The 20,123-nt window shown below is 33.1% G+C and overlaps 1 protein-coding gene across 2 annotated transcripts; it reads right to left on the bottom strand.

Moving 5' to 3' along the window:
• Positions 1-4,955: 4,955 nt before the first annotated feature.
• Positions 4,956-9,283, bottom strand: LOC143246091 (serine/threonine-protein kinase pak-1-like). Of its 2 annotated transcripts, none has more exons than XR_013025780.1 (3): positions 9,072-9,248; positions 8,702-8,891; positions 4,956-5,517 (listed from the first exon to the last, which is right to left on the bottom strand). XR_013025780.1 is itself a non-coding variant. In XM_076492307.1 (3 exons), exons 1-3 carry the CDS (start codon positions 9,134-9,136, stop codon positions 5,499-5,501), a joined length of 213 nt encoding a protein of 70 aa, XP_076348422.1. In that variant the 5' UTR covers positions 9,137-9,283; the 3' UTR covers positions 4,956-5,498. The 2 variants fall into 2 exon arrangements, 1 of the variants encoding a protein (XP_076348422.1); XM_076492307.1 differs by having other exon boundaries at positions 9,133-9,283.
• Positions 9,284-20,123: the final 10,840 nt, after the last annotated feature.

The raw sequence follows: 20,123 nt of genomic DNA, 5'->3' as shown, positions 1-20,123 counted from the left end.
TCTCTATTATTTGTATTCATAAACAACATTACGAATCTTGTTGATCTCTGGTGATAACAAGAGACCTCGTCAGTAATGATATGGTCGATATTTTGTTGTTTTTTACAAATGAAATTATAATTAAAAGTTTTAATTCAAATTCCTTTTAACTTCTGGTGTTATTGTCGTATTTAGTCCAATTCAGACACTAAATCTTTAAACAAACATTTAAAGTTGAAAGGATACGTAATTTACCGGCAGTGATAAAAACAAATTGCAAGATTGTGTGATACTCTAAAGTAAGTGTGTTAAAGTACTAATTTAAAGTGTTTTATTATTTTGTATTGTTGTTAAATGTAGGTTTAGTTACATGTAACATCGATTATACGTGTTAAATTTTGTATTTATTTCTTTAATGAGTATAACTTCCACATATTTATCTCTTTAAGATATTTAAAAAAGTTTAAATGGGTTTTGTTTTTCTATTTTTGATGTTCCGTTTTTGTATAGGAAGTGTTCTGCTGGGGTGGTTTAGTGTTAGCCATACGTATATAATGAACTAACATGTTTTGAGATGTGAGTGTAAAAAGGTCTTCCGGTTTCTCTTATAAGTTTCTATGTAAGACCTATTGTCAAAAATTAAAGTGAACTCCTTTATTTCTCAGTCACTTCACACTGACAAAGGATTGCAGTTTTTTTTCCCATATAGTCGAGTGGAAATTTAATTTTTTCAAACATTTCGACTATTTTACATTCATTCTGAGGTGTTTTTTTTTCTTCATCTCTCCACACAATTTCTACTTTTCTCCCATATATCCTTATTTGTGAAAAATGTAGAACTATGTGTATGAGAGGTAAGCCTTGAGTAGCAGTGTTTATTTGTTTGTAACATAAAGCTATACATAATCTGTGTTCTTCCTACCACATGTATCGAAACCAGGTTTCTGCAAACTTACAGTGTTGTGTCACATTTTCTGTAATTGTTTATTAAGATTTTATCAGTATAACTGAGATTACTTTAAGAATAAAATTGTAAGGTCAAAAGCTATGCCACCACTAATTTGTTATTACAGCTCAGAAGGTAACGATTACACGAGCACACGCCCACTGTAAATACATCTATCTTGTTAACTGATAGATAACAAAACACTGGGAAATATAATCATCAGAAGCCTCAAAACCTGCATGTGATAAAGAATTATAATTATTTTACAGGTTTTTAGTGCACACACACACATAAAGGAATTTATTCAAACGTTTCAATTCTGTAAGTCTTGGGTCCAGTCTGGACAGGTGGTTAAGATATTCAACTCACAATATGAGAGTAGTGGGTTCGAATTATCGGCAAACCAAACGTGGCCGCTCTTTCAGCCGTTGAGGTGTCATTATGTGACCTTCAATAACACTATTCGTTAGTAAATGAGTAGCCCAAGATTTGGCGATGGTTGGTGATGACTAGTTTAGATTTTACACTGAGTTAGTTTGTCGGTAAATAATTTGACTTAAGTTTAAATAATGATAATTTCCTACTGTTGTTCTTTTAGTTAGTTCAGGAGGCTTAAGAATTATAGCCAGATAGTTGTGATTATACATACATTGACATACCAGAGAAATGATAAATAAATATTCTGTCAGACAGTTTTCGTTTCTGTAAACAGGAATCAAATTCTAACCATTGCAGTCCATCTGAGTTTTTCATCTGTATGTTAAGGAACAGTACTGTGTTTTTCCTAAACAATTCTTTTCAAACTTGTTGTTATTTGTTGTTAAGCAAACACACACACGCACACACAGAATCGGAAACTTTTTTTCGCAAGTTGTCACCCCAATGCGCTATTTTATTTCACTTCCCTATGCGACAGGCGAATAGAACTTGTCTTATACTGGTACAGCGGTAATTCTAGGATTTACAACGCTAAAATCAGGAATTCGATTCCCCTCAGCGGGCTCAGCAGATACCCCGATGTGGCTCTGCTATAAAAAAACACACACAAAAACTTACGAACTGTGTAAGATACAGAAATAATGGTAACTGGACGGACCGTAAGGTTTAATATCCAGCACTGTCAAGGACTTGGAAGCGATGTGAAAATAACAGATTTATGACCAGTAAGAACTGGTATAGTAAGAACTATACCCACATTTTTTGCTTTCCCCGTTCATATAAAATTAGACTTGAAAGACTTACTTGGAGGACTGCAACAAGGCGTTAGTGACCATGTACTCCCTCTCTAGGTGAGTATCGTCATGAGGACTGATGCAGAAGAGAAGTGATTCCGAGTGAATGGAAAGGAAGCGCAGTAGCTTTGATGACTTTCCTATAAAAACAGTTATCTATTCTATTCTGACATTTATTTTCCTTTGGAAAGCTGTTTACGTTTCTTTCCAATAAAATCCCTTATACGTTTCGTGGATTTTTATTTCTAGTGATTCTGAAGCTACGACTGATTTTTATTTTATAGATTTTGAAAACACCGATAAATCCTTTAAGCTCTATCTATTTATTTTAATATTTAATTTTATATAACAGTCACAGCCTGACATAAATTTTATTGTAATGAGTTAATGTGTTTTTTTAAGAACACACCGTTCTATAAGTCTCTCAACATCCGGGGTTTCTGATGTTTAGGAATACATTCAAATATTAAGCTGTTAATTAAAAGAAAACAAAACAAACCTGAACCTGTTTACAGTTTTATCATCAATGTTCAAGTGTGAAATATGTTGAGGAGTGGTAATTGAAGTAATCAATAAAAATCTAAATAATTCCAAACAGGACAAACACTGGAACATTTTTGAATTTCTATGTTACTACTCTTAAAAAGATAGAATTGCTTATAAAGTAAAAAAATACAACAAATACTTCACTAAATATGCTGGTATTTTCCTATATTTTTAATGATACTCGTGTTTATTTTTCTTCAACTTTCAAAATAATTTTTACCATCGCTTAGCTTGTTATTAAATCAGACAACCACTAATATCTGCCTGACATGCGCGGTTTCTGTGGAATTGTCCATACGTAACTTTGTCATCAATACTCGTACAACGTTGACTGAAAAAACAATACCAACAACATCTCTATTTAAATTCCCGTAATTTAAATTAGAGTATAAATTGAATATTTATTCAAGTGTGAGTGCAATAATTATAAAGTACGTCTTTTCCGGTATTCACTCTGTAGTCAATGTATATTTTGTGTTAGTAGATTTACTGTTTAATTAGGTACATATCTAGATTGTTGTTTAGGTCAATTTGATGCAATCACTTGTCCAATGTGCCTCAGCAGATAAAGTGGGCTTCCAGTTCGAATTCCGTTATTGTGAATTTACTCTCTAGATTTTCCGTCTATGAATGTGTTATAAGAGCCCCTTACAATCCTAACTTGTTGAATTCTCAAATCTTTTCTGATTTATTGGAAAACTGAGCCCCCTTTGAAAACATTATCCTCACTTCTATGTATTTATCAACCATGATACAATAATATTTTTATTTTGAAACTTTTTTGTATTTATTCGGATATAAGATACTAAGCATGTGGCCTAATGTGTCATAAGTTGCAAATACAAGTTATACAAGCAAATTCTGCTGTATTTTACATTCAGAACGTATAATTCAGGTCGCTAGGAAATATAAATGTATTTTTAAACATCAAACAGAAAAGTCAGACAAAATTAGGAACAAACGGTGATAATAAAAATAACAGAAGTGACAATAAGATAAAAAAGAGAAGATAAAATCTCATAGGTAATTGATAAAGAACATCTAAACAAAAACCGGTCAAACCTCTGTTTCTGATAAAGAACATCTAAACAAAAACCAGTCAAACCTCTGTTTCTGATAAACATCTAAACAAAAACCAGTCAAACCTCTGTTTCTGATAAACAACATCTAAACAAAAACCAGTCAAACCTCTGTTTCTGATAAACAACATCTAAACAAAAACCAGTCAAACCTCTGTTTGAAAAAAAATAAAAAAATTAGGGATACCAAAGAATAAAATTATAGCAAAATAATTTGTCTAAATAATATAAACAGGTCATTTGTCTGAACTTAGTATAAAGTTCATAGTATAAGTTGCTTTACTCTCTGTATAAGAAGTGGATAGTATTAAACTACATAAATAACATTACTTGTTAATGATACTGACTAGAAGTTCTGAAGCTATTTGAGAGTTGAGTACTTGCAGCAATATAGTTTCTAAATATAACTGAGATAAAGTCGTTCCTAGTATCTGAGAAAACTTACGTTTACATGCATCCTGTGAAGAGGCTCCAGGGTTTGTGAATCGTTTTTCTGGACAAGCCGAAAATTTGTAGGATCCAAAATAATCACTGTAATGGTCCTTGGGACAGGGGACACATTCTTCTTGTTTTTTACTGCTGAACTGTCCAGGAGGGCATATAACTTAAAGAAAGGAATAATTTTTAACTTATATATTTATCCAAATCTTACACACCAAAAAGTTGACAAAACAAGCAAATTCAATCGTGTAACAGAATCAACACAAGCTCTTAAACATTTAGTTTTATAGATAAATATTTTATAGTGTTTATAAGTTTTCTGTATGAGCTATATTTCCCAAAAGAATCATCAGATACATGGAACGAAGATAAAAGAGTAAAGAGCAACTTGAAATAATATTTAAGTAGAAATATATATATGTGAAAAATATATTTTTTTATGTATTTTACATTGATTTATTCTTGTTAACTTAAAAATATTACATAAAACACTCAAATATAAATAAAAAATACTGGTTTCGTATCTTAAACGATACTCTTGAGTTTCCACAATTAGGCACTCTTTGATAAGTTCCTTAACAATGAAAGCATATTCCAAGATTTTTCATGCAAAAGGTTTATATATGTTTCAAATTCACTGTTTTAAACTATGAAATATTTAATATGGTTTCAAATTTACTAATTGATAAGATAATTTCCATAATTTAGTTAGCTTGTTTGGTTTTATTGTTTGTTTTTTAATTTCGCGCAAAGCTACTCGAGGGCTATCTGTGCTAGCCGTCCCTAATTTAGCAATGTAAGACCAGAGGGAAGGCAGCTAGTCATCACCACCCACCGCCAACTCTTGGGCTACTTTTTTACCAACGAATAGTGGGATTGACCGTCACTTTATGACGCCCCCACGGCTGAAAGGACGAGCATGTTTAACGTGACGGAGATGTGAACCCACGACCCTCGGATTACGAGTCGGACGCCTTAACACGCTTGGCCATGCCGGGCAGTTTGTTTGGAAGTAAGAACAAAGCTATATATTCGGTAGAGAAAATGGATATTATTTTCAAAATCTATGAAACTGAATTATAGGAAATCAAAGCACCCAATATACTACTGCTCTTGGAAATCTAACAAACACAATCTGTTAATTTTCTTGTCCTAGAATGATGCCAGTCTTCATAGCCAACATATTTCCACATGTATATTGGGATATTTGGTTTTTGACCTATTAATGTATATCTAGTTATCACTGTAGTGGACTGTATTGTTTTCACTGGTCAGCTACTTCCTTGAACGGATGCTGTGAGAAAAATAAAAAAAAACATTTGTTTTACAAAAGTGCTTATTATACATCACATACAGTTTGTTTAATTAGTCTCTTTATACAGTACTGTGTGAAAATGTTAGGACAGAAGAATATTTTGTTATTCTTTCCATTTTATGGACTACTTCTTCCATGTTATTACTGATTGTAGTAATGGTTCATTCTTTCCATTTTATGGGCTAATTCTTCCATGTTATTACTGATTGTAGTAATGGTTCATTCTTTCCATTTTATGGGCTAATTCTTCCATGTTATTACTGATTGTAGTCATGGTTCATTCTTTCCATTTTATGGGCGAATTCTTCCATGTTATTACTGATTGTAGTCATGGTTCATTCTTTCCATTTTATGGGCTAATTCTTCCATGATATTACTGATTGTAGTAATGGTTCATTCTTTCCATTTTATGGGCTAATTCTTCCATGTTATTACTGATTGTAGTAATGGTTCATTCTTTCTATTTTATGGACTAATTCTTCCATGTTATTACTGATTGTAGTTAATGGTTCATTCTTTCCATTTTATGGGCTAATTCTTCCATGTTATTACTGATTGTAGTAATGGTTCATTCTTTCCATTTAATGGGCTAATTCTTCCATGTTATTACTGATTGTAGTAATTTATATGCAAAAACGGCTCGTTTGGGCTGAGAAAACACTTTACATAGAAGGTCGAAACGTTGTTCGCTCTTCTATGTAAAGTGTTTTCTCAGCCCAAACGAGCCGTTTTTGCATATAAATTTCTCAACAAGTGGGTTTCTCGTCATCACTGATGATTGTAGTAATGGTTCATTCTTTCCATTTTATGGGCTAATTCTTCCATGTTAATACTGATTGTAGTAATGGTTAATTCTTTCCATTTTATGGACTAATTCTTCCATGTTATTACTGATTGTAGTTAATGGTTCATTCTTTCCATTTTATAGACTAATTCTTCCATGTTATTACTGATTGCAGTAATGGTTCATTCTTTCCATTTTATGAGCTAATTCTTCCATGTTATTACTGATTGTAGTAATGGTAGTGATTCACTGATTGCTTTTAACAATTAAATGAGCCAAGGTGAGAATACTTATTATTTTTAGAATTCCCTACACTTGGACTTGTCATAATGGTTCTGTTTGAATGAGCATAGTGATAAAATTCAGGGCCTGAAATAAATGTCATGGTACTACACACAATGTTTTAACTGTACCAGTATTGTACCAGTATATAGTAGAAGAAATCAATTTAATAGCAATCCACAAATAAATCTTGATAAAAACAGTAATGACATATATACAATGTTATCTTGTCATTCCACAGTCCAATAATTGTCAGTAGAGCAGAGAGTTTGCATAAAAGCTTTATGTGATACTAGTTGGTCTCTCCATTAAATTTATCTGTAGTGGTCCCAGAAGGCTGACTGCCACTGGTCTCAAGTATGACATAAATACCAAATGATAGAAAAGTGTCCAGATCTACAGTATCAAGAAGATTTGATGATAATGAAATATTTGATCGTATAATCTTTACTTTGTTCTCCAAATATTGTCAGAACACTGTGATGTTGATAATTGGAAAGAAGTGATATGGATGGATGAGTCCTTGTTTGAAATAGTTTGTTCACAGTGCACGTTGTACGTCCCGTGAAAGAAATGCAAAGGATACTTCAATGCATAGCATCTGTGATAGAGCAGAGAGTGTGTGATGGGAGGTGTTTTACTGCTGAGGTGACGGAAGTTTCTTGCAAATTATATGGAATAATGGACCAATGCAAGTACCACCAGATTTTGATCCATCATGGTTGACTAAGTGCTTTGCTAATTATTGGTAATGAATTCTACTACCACGAAGATAATGACCCCAAACAGTCATCCAACCTATGCAGAAATTAATTAACTGAGAGATACGATACGCTGCTGGAGTCATTCAAATGATATAGTGGTCCCCACAGAGCCCCAATTTCAATATGATTGAGCAGATCTGGGACTTAATAGATATAAAACTTGACAAATCAAAAGTTACTTCCCATGTATAGGAGTGTATTCGACATATTTCAAGTAAAATCCTAAAGAAAACTGTGATTAAATGTCTTTCAACAATGCCTGAAAGACTTTCCATGGTTATTAAAGTAAAAGGGGGACACAAAAAATATTCATTGTTTGTTGAACTCAAGCACTCTCACTACATTTCTCTTGCACTAAATGTGAATAATAATAAAATATTAATGTTTTATCTGTGATTTACCTTCAGCTGTTCTTTGAAAGTTGCCTGAAATCTGATTTTTGACTTTGTTCTAACACATTTGCACAGTACTATAAGATGGACTTAAATGAAACTAAACATTTTTACAGAGTAAAAATTAATGTCTTATGGAATTATGAATATTACAAAATAAATAAATATCACACTATGAGATGGTGATATAGTAAACTGAAGTTTTCACAACATAAGACGAACAGCCAGAAAAAAACAACTAATTCCTATTACTTTTTGGTGTATGTTATAAGGATAATAGGTTCAAAGCAAACAAACATAGCCTCGTAAGATAACAGTAATTTATGCCACACCTCTAAGAGTTCAGAAGCAGTGTATTATTTATTCATGTCCACCTGTCCAGGAAGTCTCGAAACACTGGAGACAGTTTATCTTTATTCTCAGTGTTTGGTTTCCCATTTTTTGATATTAAATCAAATACCTGAAAAAGAGTGTGACTTGATGACTTAATCAATAACCTAACTTAACAGTGTGTACAAATCTTTGGATAATCCTTTCTAATAATGTCTAAATTTCACTAAAGGTATACCTTAAAAGTAGTTAAATACCGTAGTGTTAGTGTTCATTTATAGGGGGGTTAACAAAATGGTAGTGATACTATTGCAGAAAATACTATAATTTATGAAGTTGAAAGATAATAATATAACGTACATTCCACAACATTCAATAATTAACTGTTTGTTACTGTATACAGTTTTGTCAAATGTTCATTGTTGCTGTCATCATTATCTTCAATACATCTTCATGTTTGAATAATGTGAACAGTGTTGTCTTTATTATAGCTATTCTCCATAGTTGGTGAAAGACATTCTTGACAAAGCATATGATTGGGTTTTAAACTACAAATATCTAGCTTTTAAGAATTTGGGTACTGGTTGTAATTACTGGTTACCAACATTTACCATGTCACTATTTTTCTGATGATAAGGAGGTTGACCATTTCAATGGCTGTTATACCAAGGGACCAGATGTCAACCTCAGGTCCATACTCTATCCTTCTTACTAATTCTGGAGCCATCCAGCGACGAGTTCCAACCAATGATGTTCGCTTATTTTGTTCTGGGGAGAGCTGAGCGCTTGTTCCAAAATCAGCTACGTGATGGAAAGAAACAAAAATAAAGTTACCATGTGAGAGAAGAAGAAAACATAAATAACTTGTAGTCAGGCTTACAAAACTAGCTTAACTCTAATTCAGGTTTCTTCTGTTCTTATTGCAAATTCTAATTGTAAAATAGAAATATGTAATCATCCAAATGCACAAATAAAACTTGCCAGCATACAAAAAGTTGATACCGTAGCCTGTAATGGTATTATATCCGATAATAAGACCTACCCATAAAATAAGGCCTAGTGTGATTTTTGGGGATAGTTTTAATATAAGCCCTACCCTTAAAATAAGCCCTAGTTAAGAGTGGCAGGAAGAGGAAAGAAATAAAAAAAATTAATTTATTAATTAGTTTAATAGTTAGTTAATTAGTTTGTTTAAGTATTAATCAGTTAGTTTAATAGTTTAATAATAGTTTATTTTAAATGGTTAGTTTAATAGTTTTACTTTGTAACTTCTTTTTTTTTTAATATATCAAAATAAGACATCTCCCGAAAATAAGCCCTAGTGTCATATTTTGGAGTGAAAATTAATATAAGCCCTGTCTTATTTTCGGAGAAACACGGTAGAAATCCTCTATTTATATATACGTTTCATGCTTAGTTACAGAACAATTAGTATTTAATGATGTATTTTTTGAAGTTGCTGGCCTTAAAAAATGTCAAATCCAACTAAATATACAATTTGTTTTATAATTACCAAATACCTAAATCCAACACTAAAAATACAGTCTGAAAGTGAAATTATTTCTATTTTTGTAATCGATTTGCCACAGATTTCTTTTCTTTATTCACATGGATCATATATTTATAAACGTTTAGGTATTAAATCAGAAAATAATTTATGATAATTTCTTGCAACAATGTGGGCGAGGAGTTCATTTAACATAGATTCTACTGTTGTTGGTAAGTGTACATAAAATCTGCCTTTTATGTCAAGTTATAATCCAATTAATTAACAGCACAATAAGTAGCTGCGTTACATTGTTGGATTTATTTCATTATACGTTGGAAGTTTACAGAAAAAAATCGAATTAAAGTTTAAAAATATTCAGTGCTTTATAGAGCTAGAAAAAGTCTATATTTAGTTGGAAATTCTTTCTCAATAATATTTTTCGAATTTGATATTGAAGTTAAAATGAAAAAATAAAAAACCAGAGTGTAAAATAAAACTATGAAATATAACAGCAACTATTTAAAATAATAAAATAAAAACATGGATATATTCTCTTAGAAATAATTCAGAAGATGTATCAAGTTATAAAATGTACATAATTTGTACTGAACGTGAGAACTGGAAACATTCGTACTTACGGGTATGTATTTTATGTTGATAAGTAAGTTACTTTTTATATAATCAAGTAACCCACTGGTACCATGTGATGTTTCAACATCTTCCTAATTGATATACATTGTCAAGTAATCTATGTTAACATGAAATTGTTACAAACAAGCTAAAATACTTAGAAATGCTTGTGTTCACTAAGGCATTATATGTCTAAACACTTACCTAGTTTTATGGTCCAATCCTTCTCAAGTAAAATGTTGTCACTTTTTTAATATCTCTATGAACTATGTTGTTGAAATGAAGAAATTGTATTGCCTGGAGTATCTAAATGAAATATGAATTTATTTCAAAATTAAATGTTTTAAGAGAGAAGTGTAATTTTAATTCAGTGTGCTTGTTGTATTCAATACTTTATATATGTATGTATATATTGTGATAGTTGGAGACAACAACACAAAAATTAATTAAAACAAAAATATCAAAATTTCTGTACATTAATAACTACCAGAATTACTTTCATCGTGTTATTAGGTTGATATATTAGTTGTTTTAACATCTGTTGTCAAGAGGTAAAGGTTCTTACTAATACTAACATCGAACATCAAGCTGGCCATGAGTAAAGAGTGGGCTTTGTAGGTTGACACCCACTACCTTGAGTGACAACCCCTCGATAACTTTAAAATTAAATCATTTCTGAATTAAGGTATTTGCTGTTATGTCACCAATGTTTTTAATGAAAAATGAAGTTTTTATTATTTTCCTTTTTTGTTATTTATACATTTTATTTTATATTAACATTAAACTATACTTTTGTTGTTAAGCAACATGACAAAAGCCACTTCAGGAAAGTACGATTACCAAAACACATTGGTTTTTCTATATATTGTATGTTATACGAACGAATGTACCGAGCAACTGTCTTGTTTTCAAATCGATATATTCTGTGTGACGGAGGTGGACTGGCCATTGTGGCAAGGCACATGGGCTTCCTTGTATGAAAATCATAGGTCACATATGACTCTGATTGCTGGTGGGAATCTGGTTTGGAACTGAATCTTTAAGCGACGTTCACGGAGAGTGAATTAATTCTTTGTTGATTTAATATTACAGACCTGCAATGGAATTAATATCTTGATGTGTCTTGTACTTCCTGTACAGAGTATCTGAAAATGATATCCATTTTTCCACCATGTAAAAATGCTTCACAAAACGTTATATCTACGTTTACGTAAGTGAATAATTTTCATTAAAAACAAAACACATTTTGTTATGCTTAAAATGTTGATAACTATCGGCTATAGATTTCTTTAGGCCAATAGCGACGTGAGAATCTTATCGATCATCCTTTAACCAACGAGAAACATTACTAGTATATAAATGGTTAACAGCTCGCATGACGTGTCATATTTGGATAGTATTTGTTATGGTATGCACTTTGACATTATGTTTTATTTTCAGTATTGTTTATTAGTCGCTATGCCAACAAGAGGTTACGTAAATTACCCAAACATATTCTGTTATATTTGTAAATTTGTTGTAATGAAACAAAGGCAAAAGATTACAGAATTCGCCGATAAAACACATTCTTTGTACACTTATGTAAAAACGGCTCATTTGGGTTGAGAAATTTTTTTACGTAGAGGAGCGAACAACGTTTCGACCTTCTTTCGTCATCGTCAGGTTCACATTTCTCAACCCAAACGAGCCGTTTTTACATAAATATTTTTCTCTACAAGTGGGTTTTCTCGACATCACTCCTTGTATACTGAAATAAAGCTTGGGGTCCAAGACAAACCATGATCTTTGCACAAAGTTTGCTCCATTTGTGTGAAAGAGTTGAGATAACTGAAGGTAAGAAAAGTCTTGGTCTTTTGAAATTCCAGTCGTCTGGTATGAGTCAAGAAACCGTGCTGATGTCTTCCAGTTTCGCTTATGTAACGTGCATGGCTACAATGTTCAAAATAGGAAAGTAATTTCCTATCTGAACCTTCGGTCTGTTATAAGACCTGTAGCTCGTGAACATGATGTATCTGTATCTACTCCACTGGGGACTCCTGATACAGTTTCATCTGATTTTGAACCTGATGTCAAAAGAAGTAACTATAGGTATTGCTTTCAACTTGAAATGTATGGTGAATCACAATTTTTCACAGAAGGTGAATTCAATAAGTTGGTGAGAGATGTGGGTTTTCTAAATGATTCTTCGGAGATTTTGAATTTCGGACTAATAACTTATTTTTTCCAGGAATGTCGTTTTACTGGTACAGAAATCGTGAGAAAGAGTTAATATCATACTTTTTACAAAAAAGTTCACTGGTTTGTTGCAATAATATTGCTGAATTAATACCAATGCTAAATGTTGTAGTCTGTGAGTGAGTGTCAACTGTTCATTGATTTCTCCAAAAGAAGTCTAAAATGTTTTTTCCTTTACAATGGTAACAGATATGCATCTTTTCTTATTCTTCATTTAGTTCACTTTAATGAACCGTAAGAAAATTTCGAACTTCTTCAGAGTGAGGTTGGCTACTTTGTTGAGACGTAAAAGTCCTTTGTATGTTTTTGGGTCAACAATCCAATTTAGTTTCCATGTTTTTCTGTGAATGGGACAGCAGAGCACTAATTCAGCACTGGATATAGACGCAATAGCCACACAGAGTTATCCTAATACCAGGATCGAGAAATATTAAATATGAAAGTTTGGTTGACACAAATAAAGTCCTATCACTTCTAATTCACATAAAAACTGGACTTGATAAAGCAGTTTGTTAAGACCTCAGATAATGATAGCGATTGTTTCAGATATCTATGTTGGCAATTTCCATTTATTTCAGAAGCAAACCTTAAAGTAAGGATTTTGGTTCGATCTCAGATTAGGAATTTTACTTCGAAAGGACAATGAGGAAAATTAAAAAAGAAGCGTGGACTCACTTTAAAGATGTTATTGACAAATTTTTCAGAAAAAACTAGAAGTCAAGCTACTAAATTATAGTCAATAACATACTAAATAACTTCAGAGAGTTGGGTTGTAATATGATCTTCAAATTGATGATTTTTATTTTTCTGAAAATCTCGGTGCTGTTAGCGAAGAACAAGGGCAAAAACTTCATCAAGACATCAGGAAAATGGAGAGGAGATATTAGAGAAGGTAAAACATCGGCGTGATGATTGGTTACTGCTGGTCATTGACACAAGATACTTCAAACATAATACATAAAAGAAAAACCACAGCATGTAGTTTGAGACTAAAATATTTTGCACATAAAAAATCAGGATGAATGAGAATGCATATTCGTTTGACATTACTGTTGTTCACTTTACTTCAGTTTGTTTGTGCTTCCATTAACATTCATAATAATTTCGCGCCCGAGTCGCGCCAAACATGCTCGCCCTCCCAGCCGTGGGGGCGTTATAATGTGACGATCAATCCCACTATTTGTTGGTAAAAGAGTAGCCCAAGAGTTGGCGGTGGGTGGTGGTGACTAGCTGCCTTCCCTCTAGTCTTACACTGCTAAATTAGGGACGGCTAGCACAGTTAGCCCTCGAGTAGCTTTGTGCGAAATTCAAAAACAAAGAAACAAAAACAAATTCATAATAATAAAAATATATTCCTTGAGGTAAACAAAATTACAATTTGATCTGAAAAGGAGTTTTTCTTCCTGATTTGTAAAAGATTCTTAGGTAATTGAAAAAATAACATTATTTTCAAAATCTGCATTATGACAAAATCGTTTTTAAAACCATAACTTTTATGAAGTTTAAATTCGCACGCCTATGTGTTAAATGATTATTTAGTTTTCATTTTTAAAGCGACAGTATTGACTAATTTTCTTACAAAACTTGGTGAATGTCCTATGTTCTGTGTGTGGTTCAATTCTTGTAATATGACGTCACATTATACGAGCCTTCTGTATCCATAAGAACAGTGAAAAGAGGACCGGTCAAACAAAGTCATTTTGCAAGAAGAGTTATCTGCAAATCAGTATTAACCATAAATTACTGCTATAACCGTTACTTGATCATGGGAACTTAGAGCTACGACACTGGTATCATTTAATTTTTTCAAATGAGCCCTGTTTCCAGTTTGTTAAAGATGATTGTAGGATTTGTGTTGTCGTGTGCCTGGAGAACAGATGGGGAAGACTGTCAAAGGAACACACATAGAAGGTGTTACAATGCATGTCTGGGCAGCTATTCACCATGGTGGAAAAATTACACTTCATATCCTCCATGAAAATGTCAATAACGCGTCCTACATCCCAAAATCAGAATGCCACTCCTCACAGTGTGCGTTTTATACAGTAATTCCATGGCCATTATAGGCTCCATATTATAATTCCAATGAGAACTCAGCCGGGAAATTGCTCACCTCGATTCTACACCAGCTGTTGTAACTGGCTTAAAGCGCTATCTAGTGATGAGTTGAGATTAAATCCGAGTGTATGGTTCAATAATCTATTAACAGCATGCCACTTTACCTTGCGGCACGATGAGGTACTGAATGTTTAATATGAACCAATATAAGGCTACAGATGCTACTATAATAACGTAATAATAATTTTTAAATTACACTTTGTAACACAAATTTTGTTCCTGGATAGTATGTGTTATTTCTTAATTGCTTATGTTGTAAAATTACAAAAAATGGCCATTATTCCCTTCAAACTTTGCTTTTGTGACCTGGATAATAAAATTTAGAAGTGGACCTATTTTCTATATAAAAGTGGACAAATTTGCACATTTTCATTTACATAAGGTCTGAATAACACATGAATCAAGATTTACATGTACTTATGCTAAAGTTATACAAAAATGAACAAAAATATTTAGAAGTGAGTAGTTTTTTGAGATTTGTGACTGTACTGTAAAACATTTTCACGTATCAACTTCCAAATATAGTTTCCCATCACGTTTTCGTTATACGCTCTTTAGTAACGGCGTTCAAAGTCCAGTATATCTTTGTGGAAGTGCCTGCTTTGCTCCTCTGAGTATGGTCCCATGTTCTCCTTGAATTTATCAAGATGAGCATCAAGGATATGAACTTTCAGGGACATCCTGCATCCTGCAGCCCATTTTTCCATAGTTCTTCACAAGAACCAGTTCCACATAATATTCGGCCTTGTGATTGCCCAAGAAGCCCCGAACTATTGCGACAAAGCTGACCAAGCTTTTCTTTTTTCCTACTGAGCTTTTTGGGGAATTCTGTGCACTCTACGATCTTCTTTATTTGTGGTCCAATGAAGATACCAGTTTTACCTTTGCTTCAGACAGCTTATGAAAGAAGTCTCGAAGGTACTTGAAGGCTGTAGACTCCTTATCAAGATCTGTGACAAATTGTTTCATAATACCCAATCTTATGTGCAATGGTGGGAACAACACCTTCTGGAGATCCACTAGTAGCTCACACTTGACAATGTGCCTCCCCACATTGGCATGCCGAAATATGCCCTGTAGGCTTCACACATTACTCTATGCTGTCATAGAGTACTTTTCTTACTCTTGTCTTGATAAGTTTGTCCACATACATAGCAGAATGCGTCAAGAGAATGCTTGCAACTACTTGATCTCATCTCTGATAAAATCATAGATCTATGTGTTTACTTAGGCAACTAGAACTAAACTTGAAAGTTCGAGAAAATTCTCTATCAGTTACTTAGCACTGAATCTACAGGCAATGTTCTGAAAAATGGAAAAATTTGAAAATTTCATTACCCAGGACACAAAAGCAAGGTTTGAAGAGAAAAATAGGTCTTTTCCATTTACTTTAGGCATAAGCAATTGGGAAATAACACTTTCTGCTCAGGAACAAGAAAAAGTGAAAATTTTGTTACGTAATGTTATATATGACCTGAAAAGCTATTGTTGTGATAGATGAAATTCTCAATTGCGCATTTTTCTACAGGTCTCTGATAAAACTCTTTGCTGTTCTAATAAATCATTCATTATATTCATAGAACCCGTCTCATTAGTACACAATAAATACACTTAATGATGAAATCATACAAGTGCTTTAACAATTTAATGTGATAACTGGTACAAAATCAAATATCAATATTTATAAAATAAAGGAAAATGAAACATATTTTTACAAATACACATAAAAACATTCAGTCATTCTTTAAACACTTGAAAGTAGAAAATCTAATAATTTACAAACGAAAACAAATACGTTTCAGCACAGCCTCTTGTAATTAAAATTACAATGAAACATGGAAAAGCATCTCAACACATCACAAGCAAATGAACCACCAATGAAGCACGCTTTGTAGATAATAACCTATGTAAAGACATAATAATGTACAAAACAAGTACTTTTAAGATATAAAACCAAAATGAAAACAAATTATATATTTTAACACATTATATATAATGTGAATACATTTGTAGTTGTAATAAATTAATGAAAATAAAACACGAATATTCATATATATTTATAATAAACAATGTCTGTTTGTATTCCTTCTTAGGGAAACTGCTTCCATCGGAGTCTGCAGCTAAACTTGTTTGTTTGTTTTGGAATTTCGCACAAAGCTACTCGAGGACTATTTGTGCTAGCCGTCCCAAATTTAGCAGTGTAAGACTAGAGGGAAGTCATCACCACCCACCGCCAACTCTTGGGCTACTCTTTTACCAACGAAAAGTGGGATTGATCGTCACATTATAACGCCCCCACGACTGGGAGGGCGAGCATGTTTGACGCGACTCGGGCGCGAACTCGCGACCCTCAGATTACGAAGCGCACGCGCTAGGCCATGCCAGGCCAGCAGCTAAGCAACTTTTAAGCTAAACCCGATTGGTTTAGATGTGGTGGGTTGCACCACCAAGTGGTGAGGTTCCAAACGTCTTTGGGTTAATAACGAAATCAGTTTCTTTGTGGAGTGTAGTGGTCATTGTTGTAGCTACTTCATTACTTGCTTCAGTACACAATAAAATAAAATTCTGGCAAATTAAATAATAATATAGCAAAACAATCAGGAATATAACCATAATATCTGGATTGTAAATGTAGGGTCAGATAAATAACAATTAGTCAGAATGTCAGTCAGCTATAGAGCTTGTCCCAGGTATACATAATTACGAGATAGATTTATATTCAAAACTAAAACCAAAACTTTATTTTAATGAAAGCAGATTTATTGAAAATGAAATAAACCCAGACAGTTTTGCTTTAACTTACAGATATATAGATCATTTAATTAGTATAAATATTCCTGAAATAAATAATGTTATGAGCAATCTTTGTCCAGTAGCATTATAAATTGAAAAAGTACCTAATATAGAGGCGCATCATTTAGATTTAGAAACTAAAACAATTGAAAATTATATTAATATAAATATCTTTGATAAAATAAAATATTTTGCTTTTCCAATGTATACTCTTCTGTTATAAATATTGTAACTTCACAATTATTTAGATTTTGTAAAATGTTTAGTAAATTACAATTTTTAATTATTGTTATGTGGGTCCTACTTTCCACTTCCAGTCACCTCCAAACCTGAAGTTCGTTTATATCCCGCATTACAGTCTTACATTGGAGATCCTTTAAATTTATGCAACATTTATTTTTGTTTGGTCTTGTGTGTTTTTTTAAAATATATATATTTTAGAAAATACGCAATAATTATTTTTTAAAAATCGTAGATTAAGCTAATTTCTTCAAAAAATTTTCTGTTGTTAATAATGTCTTGCATGCTTCAGTTCTGCCCCCCGCTAGTACAGCGGTATGTCTCCGGATTTACAACGCTAAAATCAGGGGTTCGATTCCCCTCGGTGGGCTGAGCAAATATCCCTTCGTGGCTTTGCTATACGAAAAAAAAAAGCTTCAGTTTTTGTTAATGAAGGTATTATAAGGCAGTGAGCACAAATTATAACACTGAAGCATATTTTGTATGTTTCCACTCGCCTGAAAGATGACAGTGAGTGGTGTTCTTTTATGATAGGAGAAATGAGATGAAGAATTGAAAGAGATAGGTTTCTTTGTTTATTTTGAATTTCGCGCAAAGCTACTCGAGGGCTATCTGCGCTAGCCGTCCCTAAGACTAGAGGGAAGGCAGCTAGTCATCACCACCCACTGCCAACTATTGGGCTACTCTTTTACTAACGAATAGTGGGATTGACCGTCACAATAAATATATAGCTTTCAGAAAAGATTTGGCATGCGCGCCTTTTATGCCCTTTGCTTCACCTATGAAAACCACTTTGGACTAGGATAAGGATATTGATTTCTCTAGGAGGAATGTTTCTCTTCAACAATATCAAAGAAAGAAGTGACCCAAAACAATTTAACCTTTTAAATCTAAAAATAAATATACAGCTTTTAGAAAAAGTTGGCAGGTAATCCATCTCTGCCCTTTATTATTAAATTAGGGATTGCTAAAGCAGATAGCCCTCGTGCAGCTTTGCGCGAAATTTCAAAAACATCCAAAATCACTTACACCGGGCATTTTTAATTTTCTGTCTCAACTATTCGCTAAGTTCTCCCACAAATTCTGAAATAAAGAAATGAAATGCGTGCGTATCTTACGGCAAAGATATCCCGCTGGAACAGCGGTAAATCTTCTGATTTACAACGTTAAAATCTAGGGTTCTATTCCCGTCAGTGAATACAGCAGATAGCTCGGTGTGGCATTGCTATAAGAAAAAAAACACACACTCATTAATAACAAAGTAACATACAGCTTGCCTAATATATTCACTGGGGGAGAAGAAGGTAATGTGGACTTTTCTTACGAGAAGACATGAGTGTTGAAAGCCTGAAGATGAGGACTTGGTTTGCAGTGCCTACAATACTCCTGCTGATTTTGACATAACTGATCAAACTACGTTACGATGTCGAAGTATCAAACTTCAACTTACCACAGCATTTACAAAATGTGTGTGATCTAAAGTACGTACAGTTCACAAGTAAGCTGATGTTTGTTGCTTCGGTATGTTAAGATCTTTGTTCCTTATCATTGTAATTACTTCTACCTTAATTTGTAGCAGTATGTGATCAACATTACAAGTATCTTATTTTGAGAATTCTGTGTGGTATAAAATATTTTATCCACAGAAAAATATTTTAAATGGTTTGGAATGAAATGGTACGTTCAACAAGTACCAATATATTTCAAACAATTTTGTTTTTGAATTTTGCGCAAAGCTACACGAGGGTTATATCTGCACCAGCCGTTCCTAATTTAGCAGTGCAAAGGCAGCTACTCATCATCACTCACCGCCAACTCTTGAACCAATGAATAGTGGGATTTACCACGCAATATAACGATCCCACGGCTGAAAGAGCGAGCATGCTTGATGTGACAGGATTTCGAACCCGCGACCCTCATATTACGAGTCGAACGCCCTAACTACCTGGCCATGCTGGGCCTGGGTTTTGAAACGATGATTATCAGTGCGAGTTCTTTTCCCGTCCAGCTTAAAGTAGGTGTAATATTTCACCCTGATTCCAAAATGTAAAAAAAAAAAAAAGTCTTTCATAGAATGTGGTTAGACGATGGGTGTAAAAATGAAGAAATAAATAAAATTAAGTATACATAATCTCAAACATGACACCAGTGGCAGAAAATTTCAATAAAAAAAGTTAATGAGCTGGAATGAAACAGGATGATGATGCAAAGTTGATGATTGGGTGGGTTTTGGAAAAGAAAATGACTTGTTCAGCTTCAGATCATCAAGGAATTTACAGACCATTGTTTTCATTGCTTACCTAAAAACGTTTTTCCATGTAAGATGGCGGCTGGACTGGGATGCTCGCAATAGGTTTAACAAATTACGTTGTCCACTTTATTTTTATCTCTATGGGTTTGCATTGCACAATGAAAAGCGTCCACTCTTAATGTTGCCTTAATAAACTAAAAGTTTTCATTTACACTTGTCACTTTATTCTTCATTTTAATCTACCAAACTTTCTCTTATCACGTCTTTAAAGACTCCA

This window comes from Tachypleus tridentatus, chromosome 3 (assembly GCF_004210375.1).
Source record: "Tachypleus tridentatus isolate NWPU-2018 chromosome 3, ASM421037v1, whole genome shotgun sequence".
NCBI lineage: Eukaryota > Metazoa > Arthropoda > Merostomata > Xiphosura > Limulidae > Tachypleus > Tachypleus tridentatus.
Note: the sequence above shows the minus strand (reverse complement) of the source record. Positions and strands in the feature narration are given on the sequence as shown.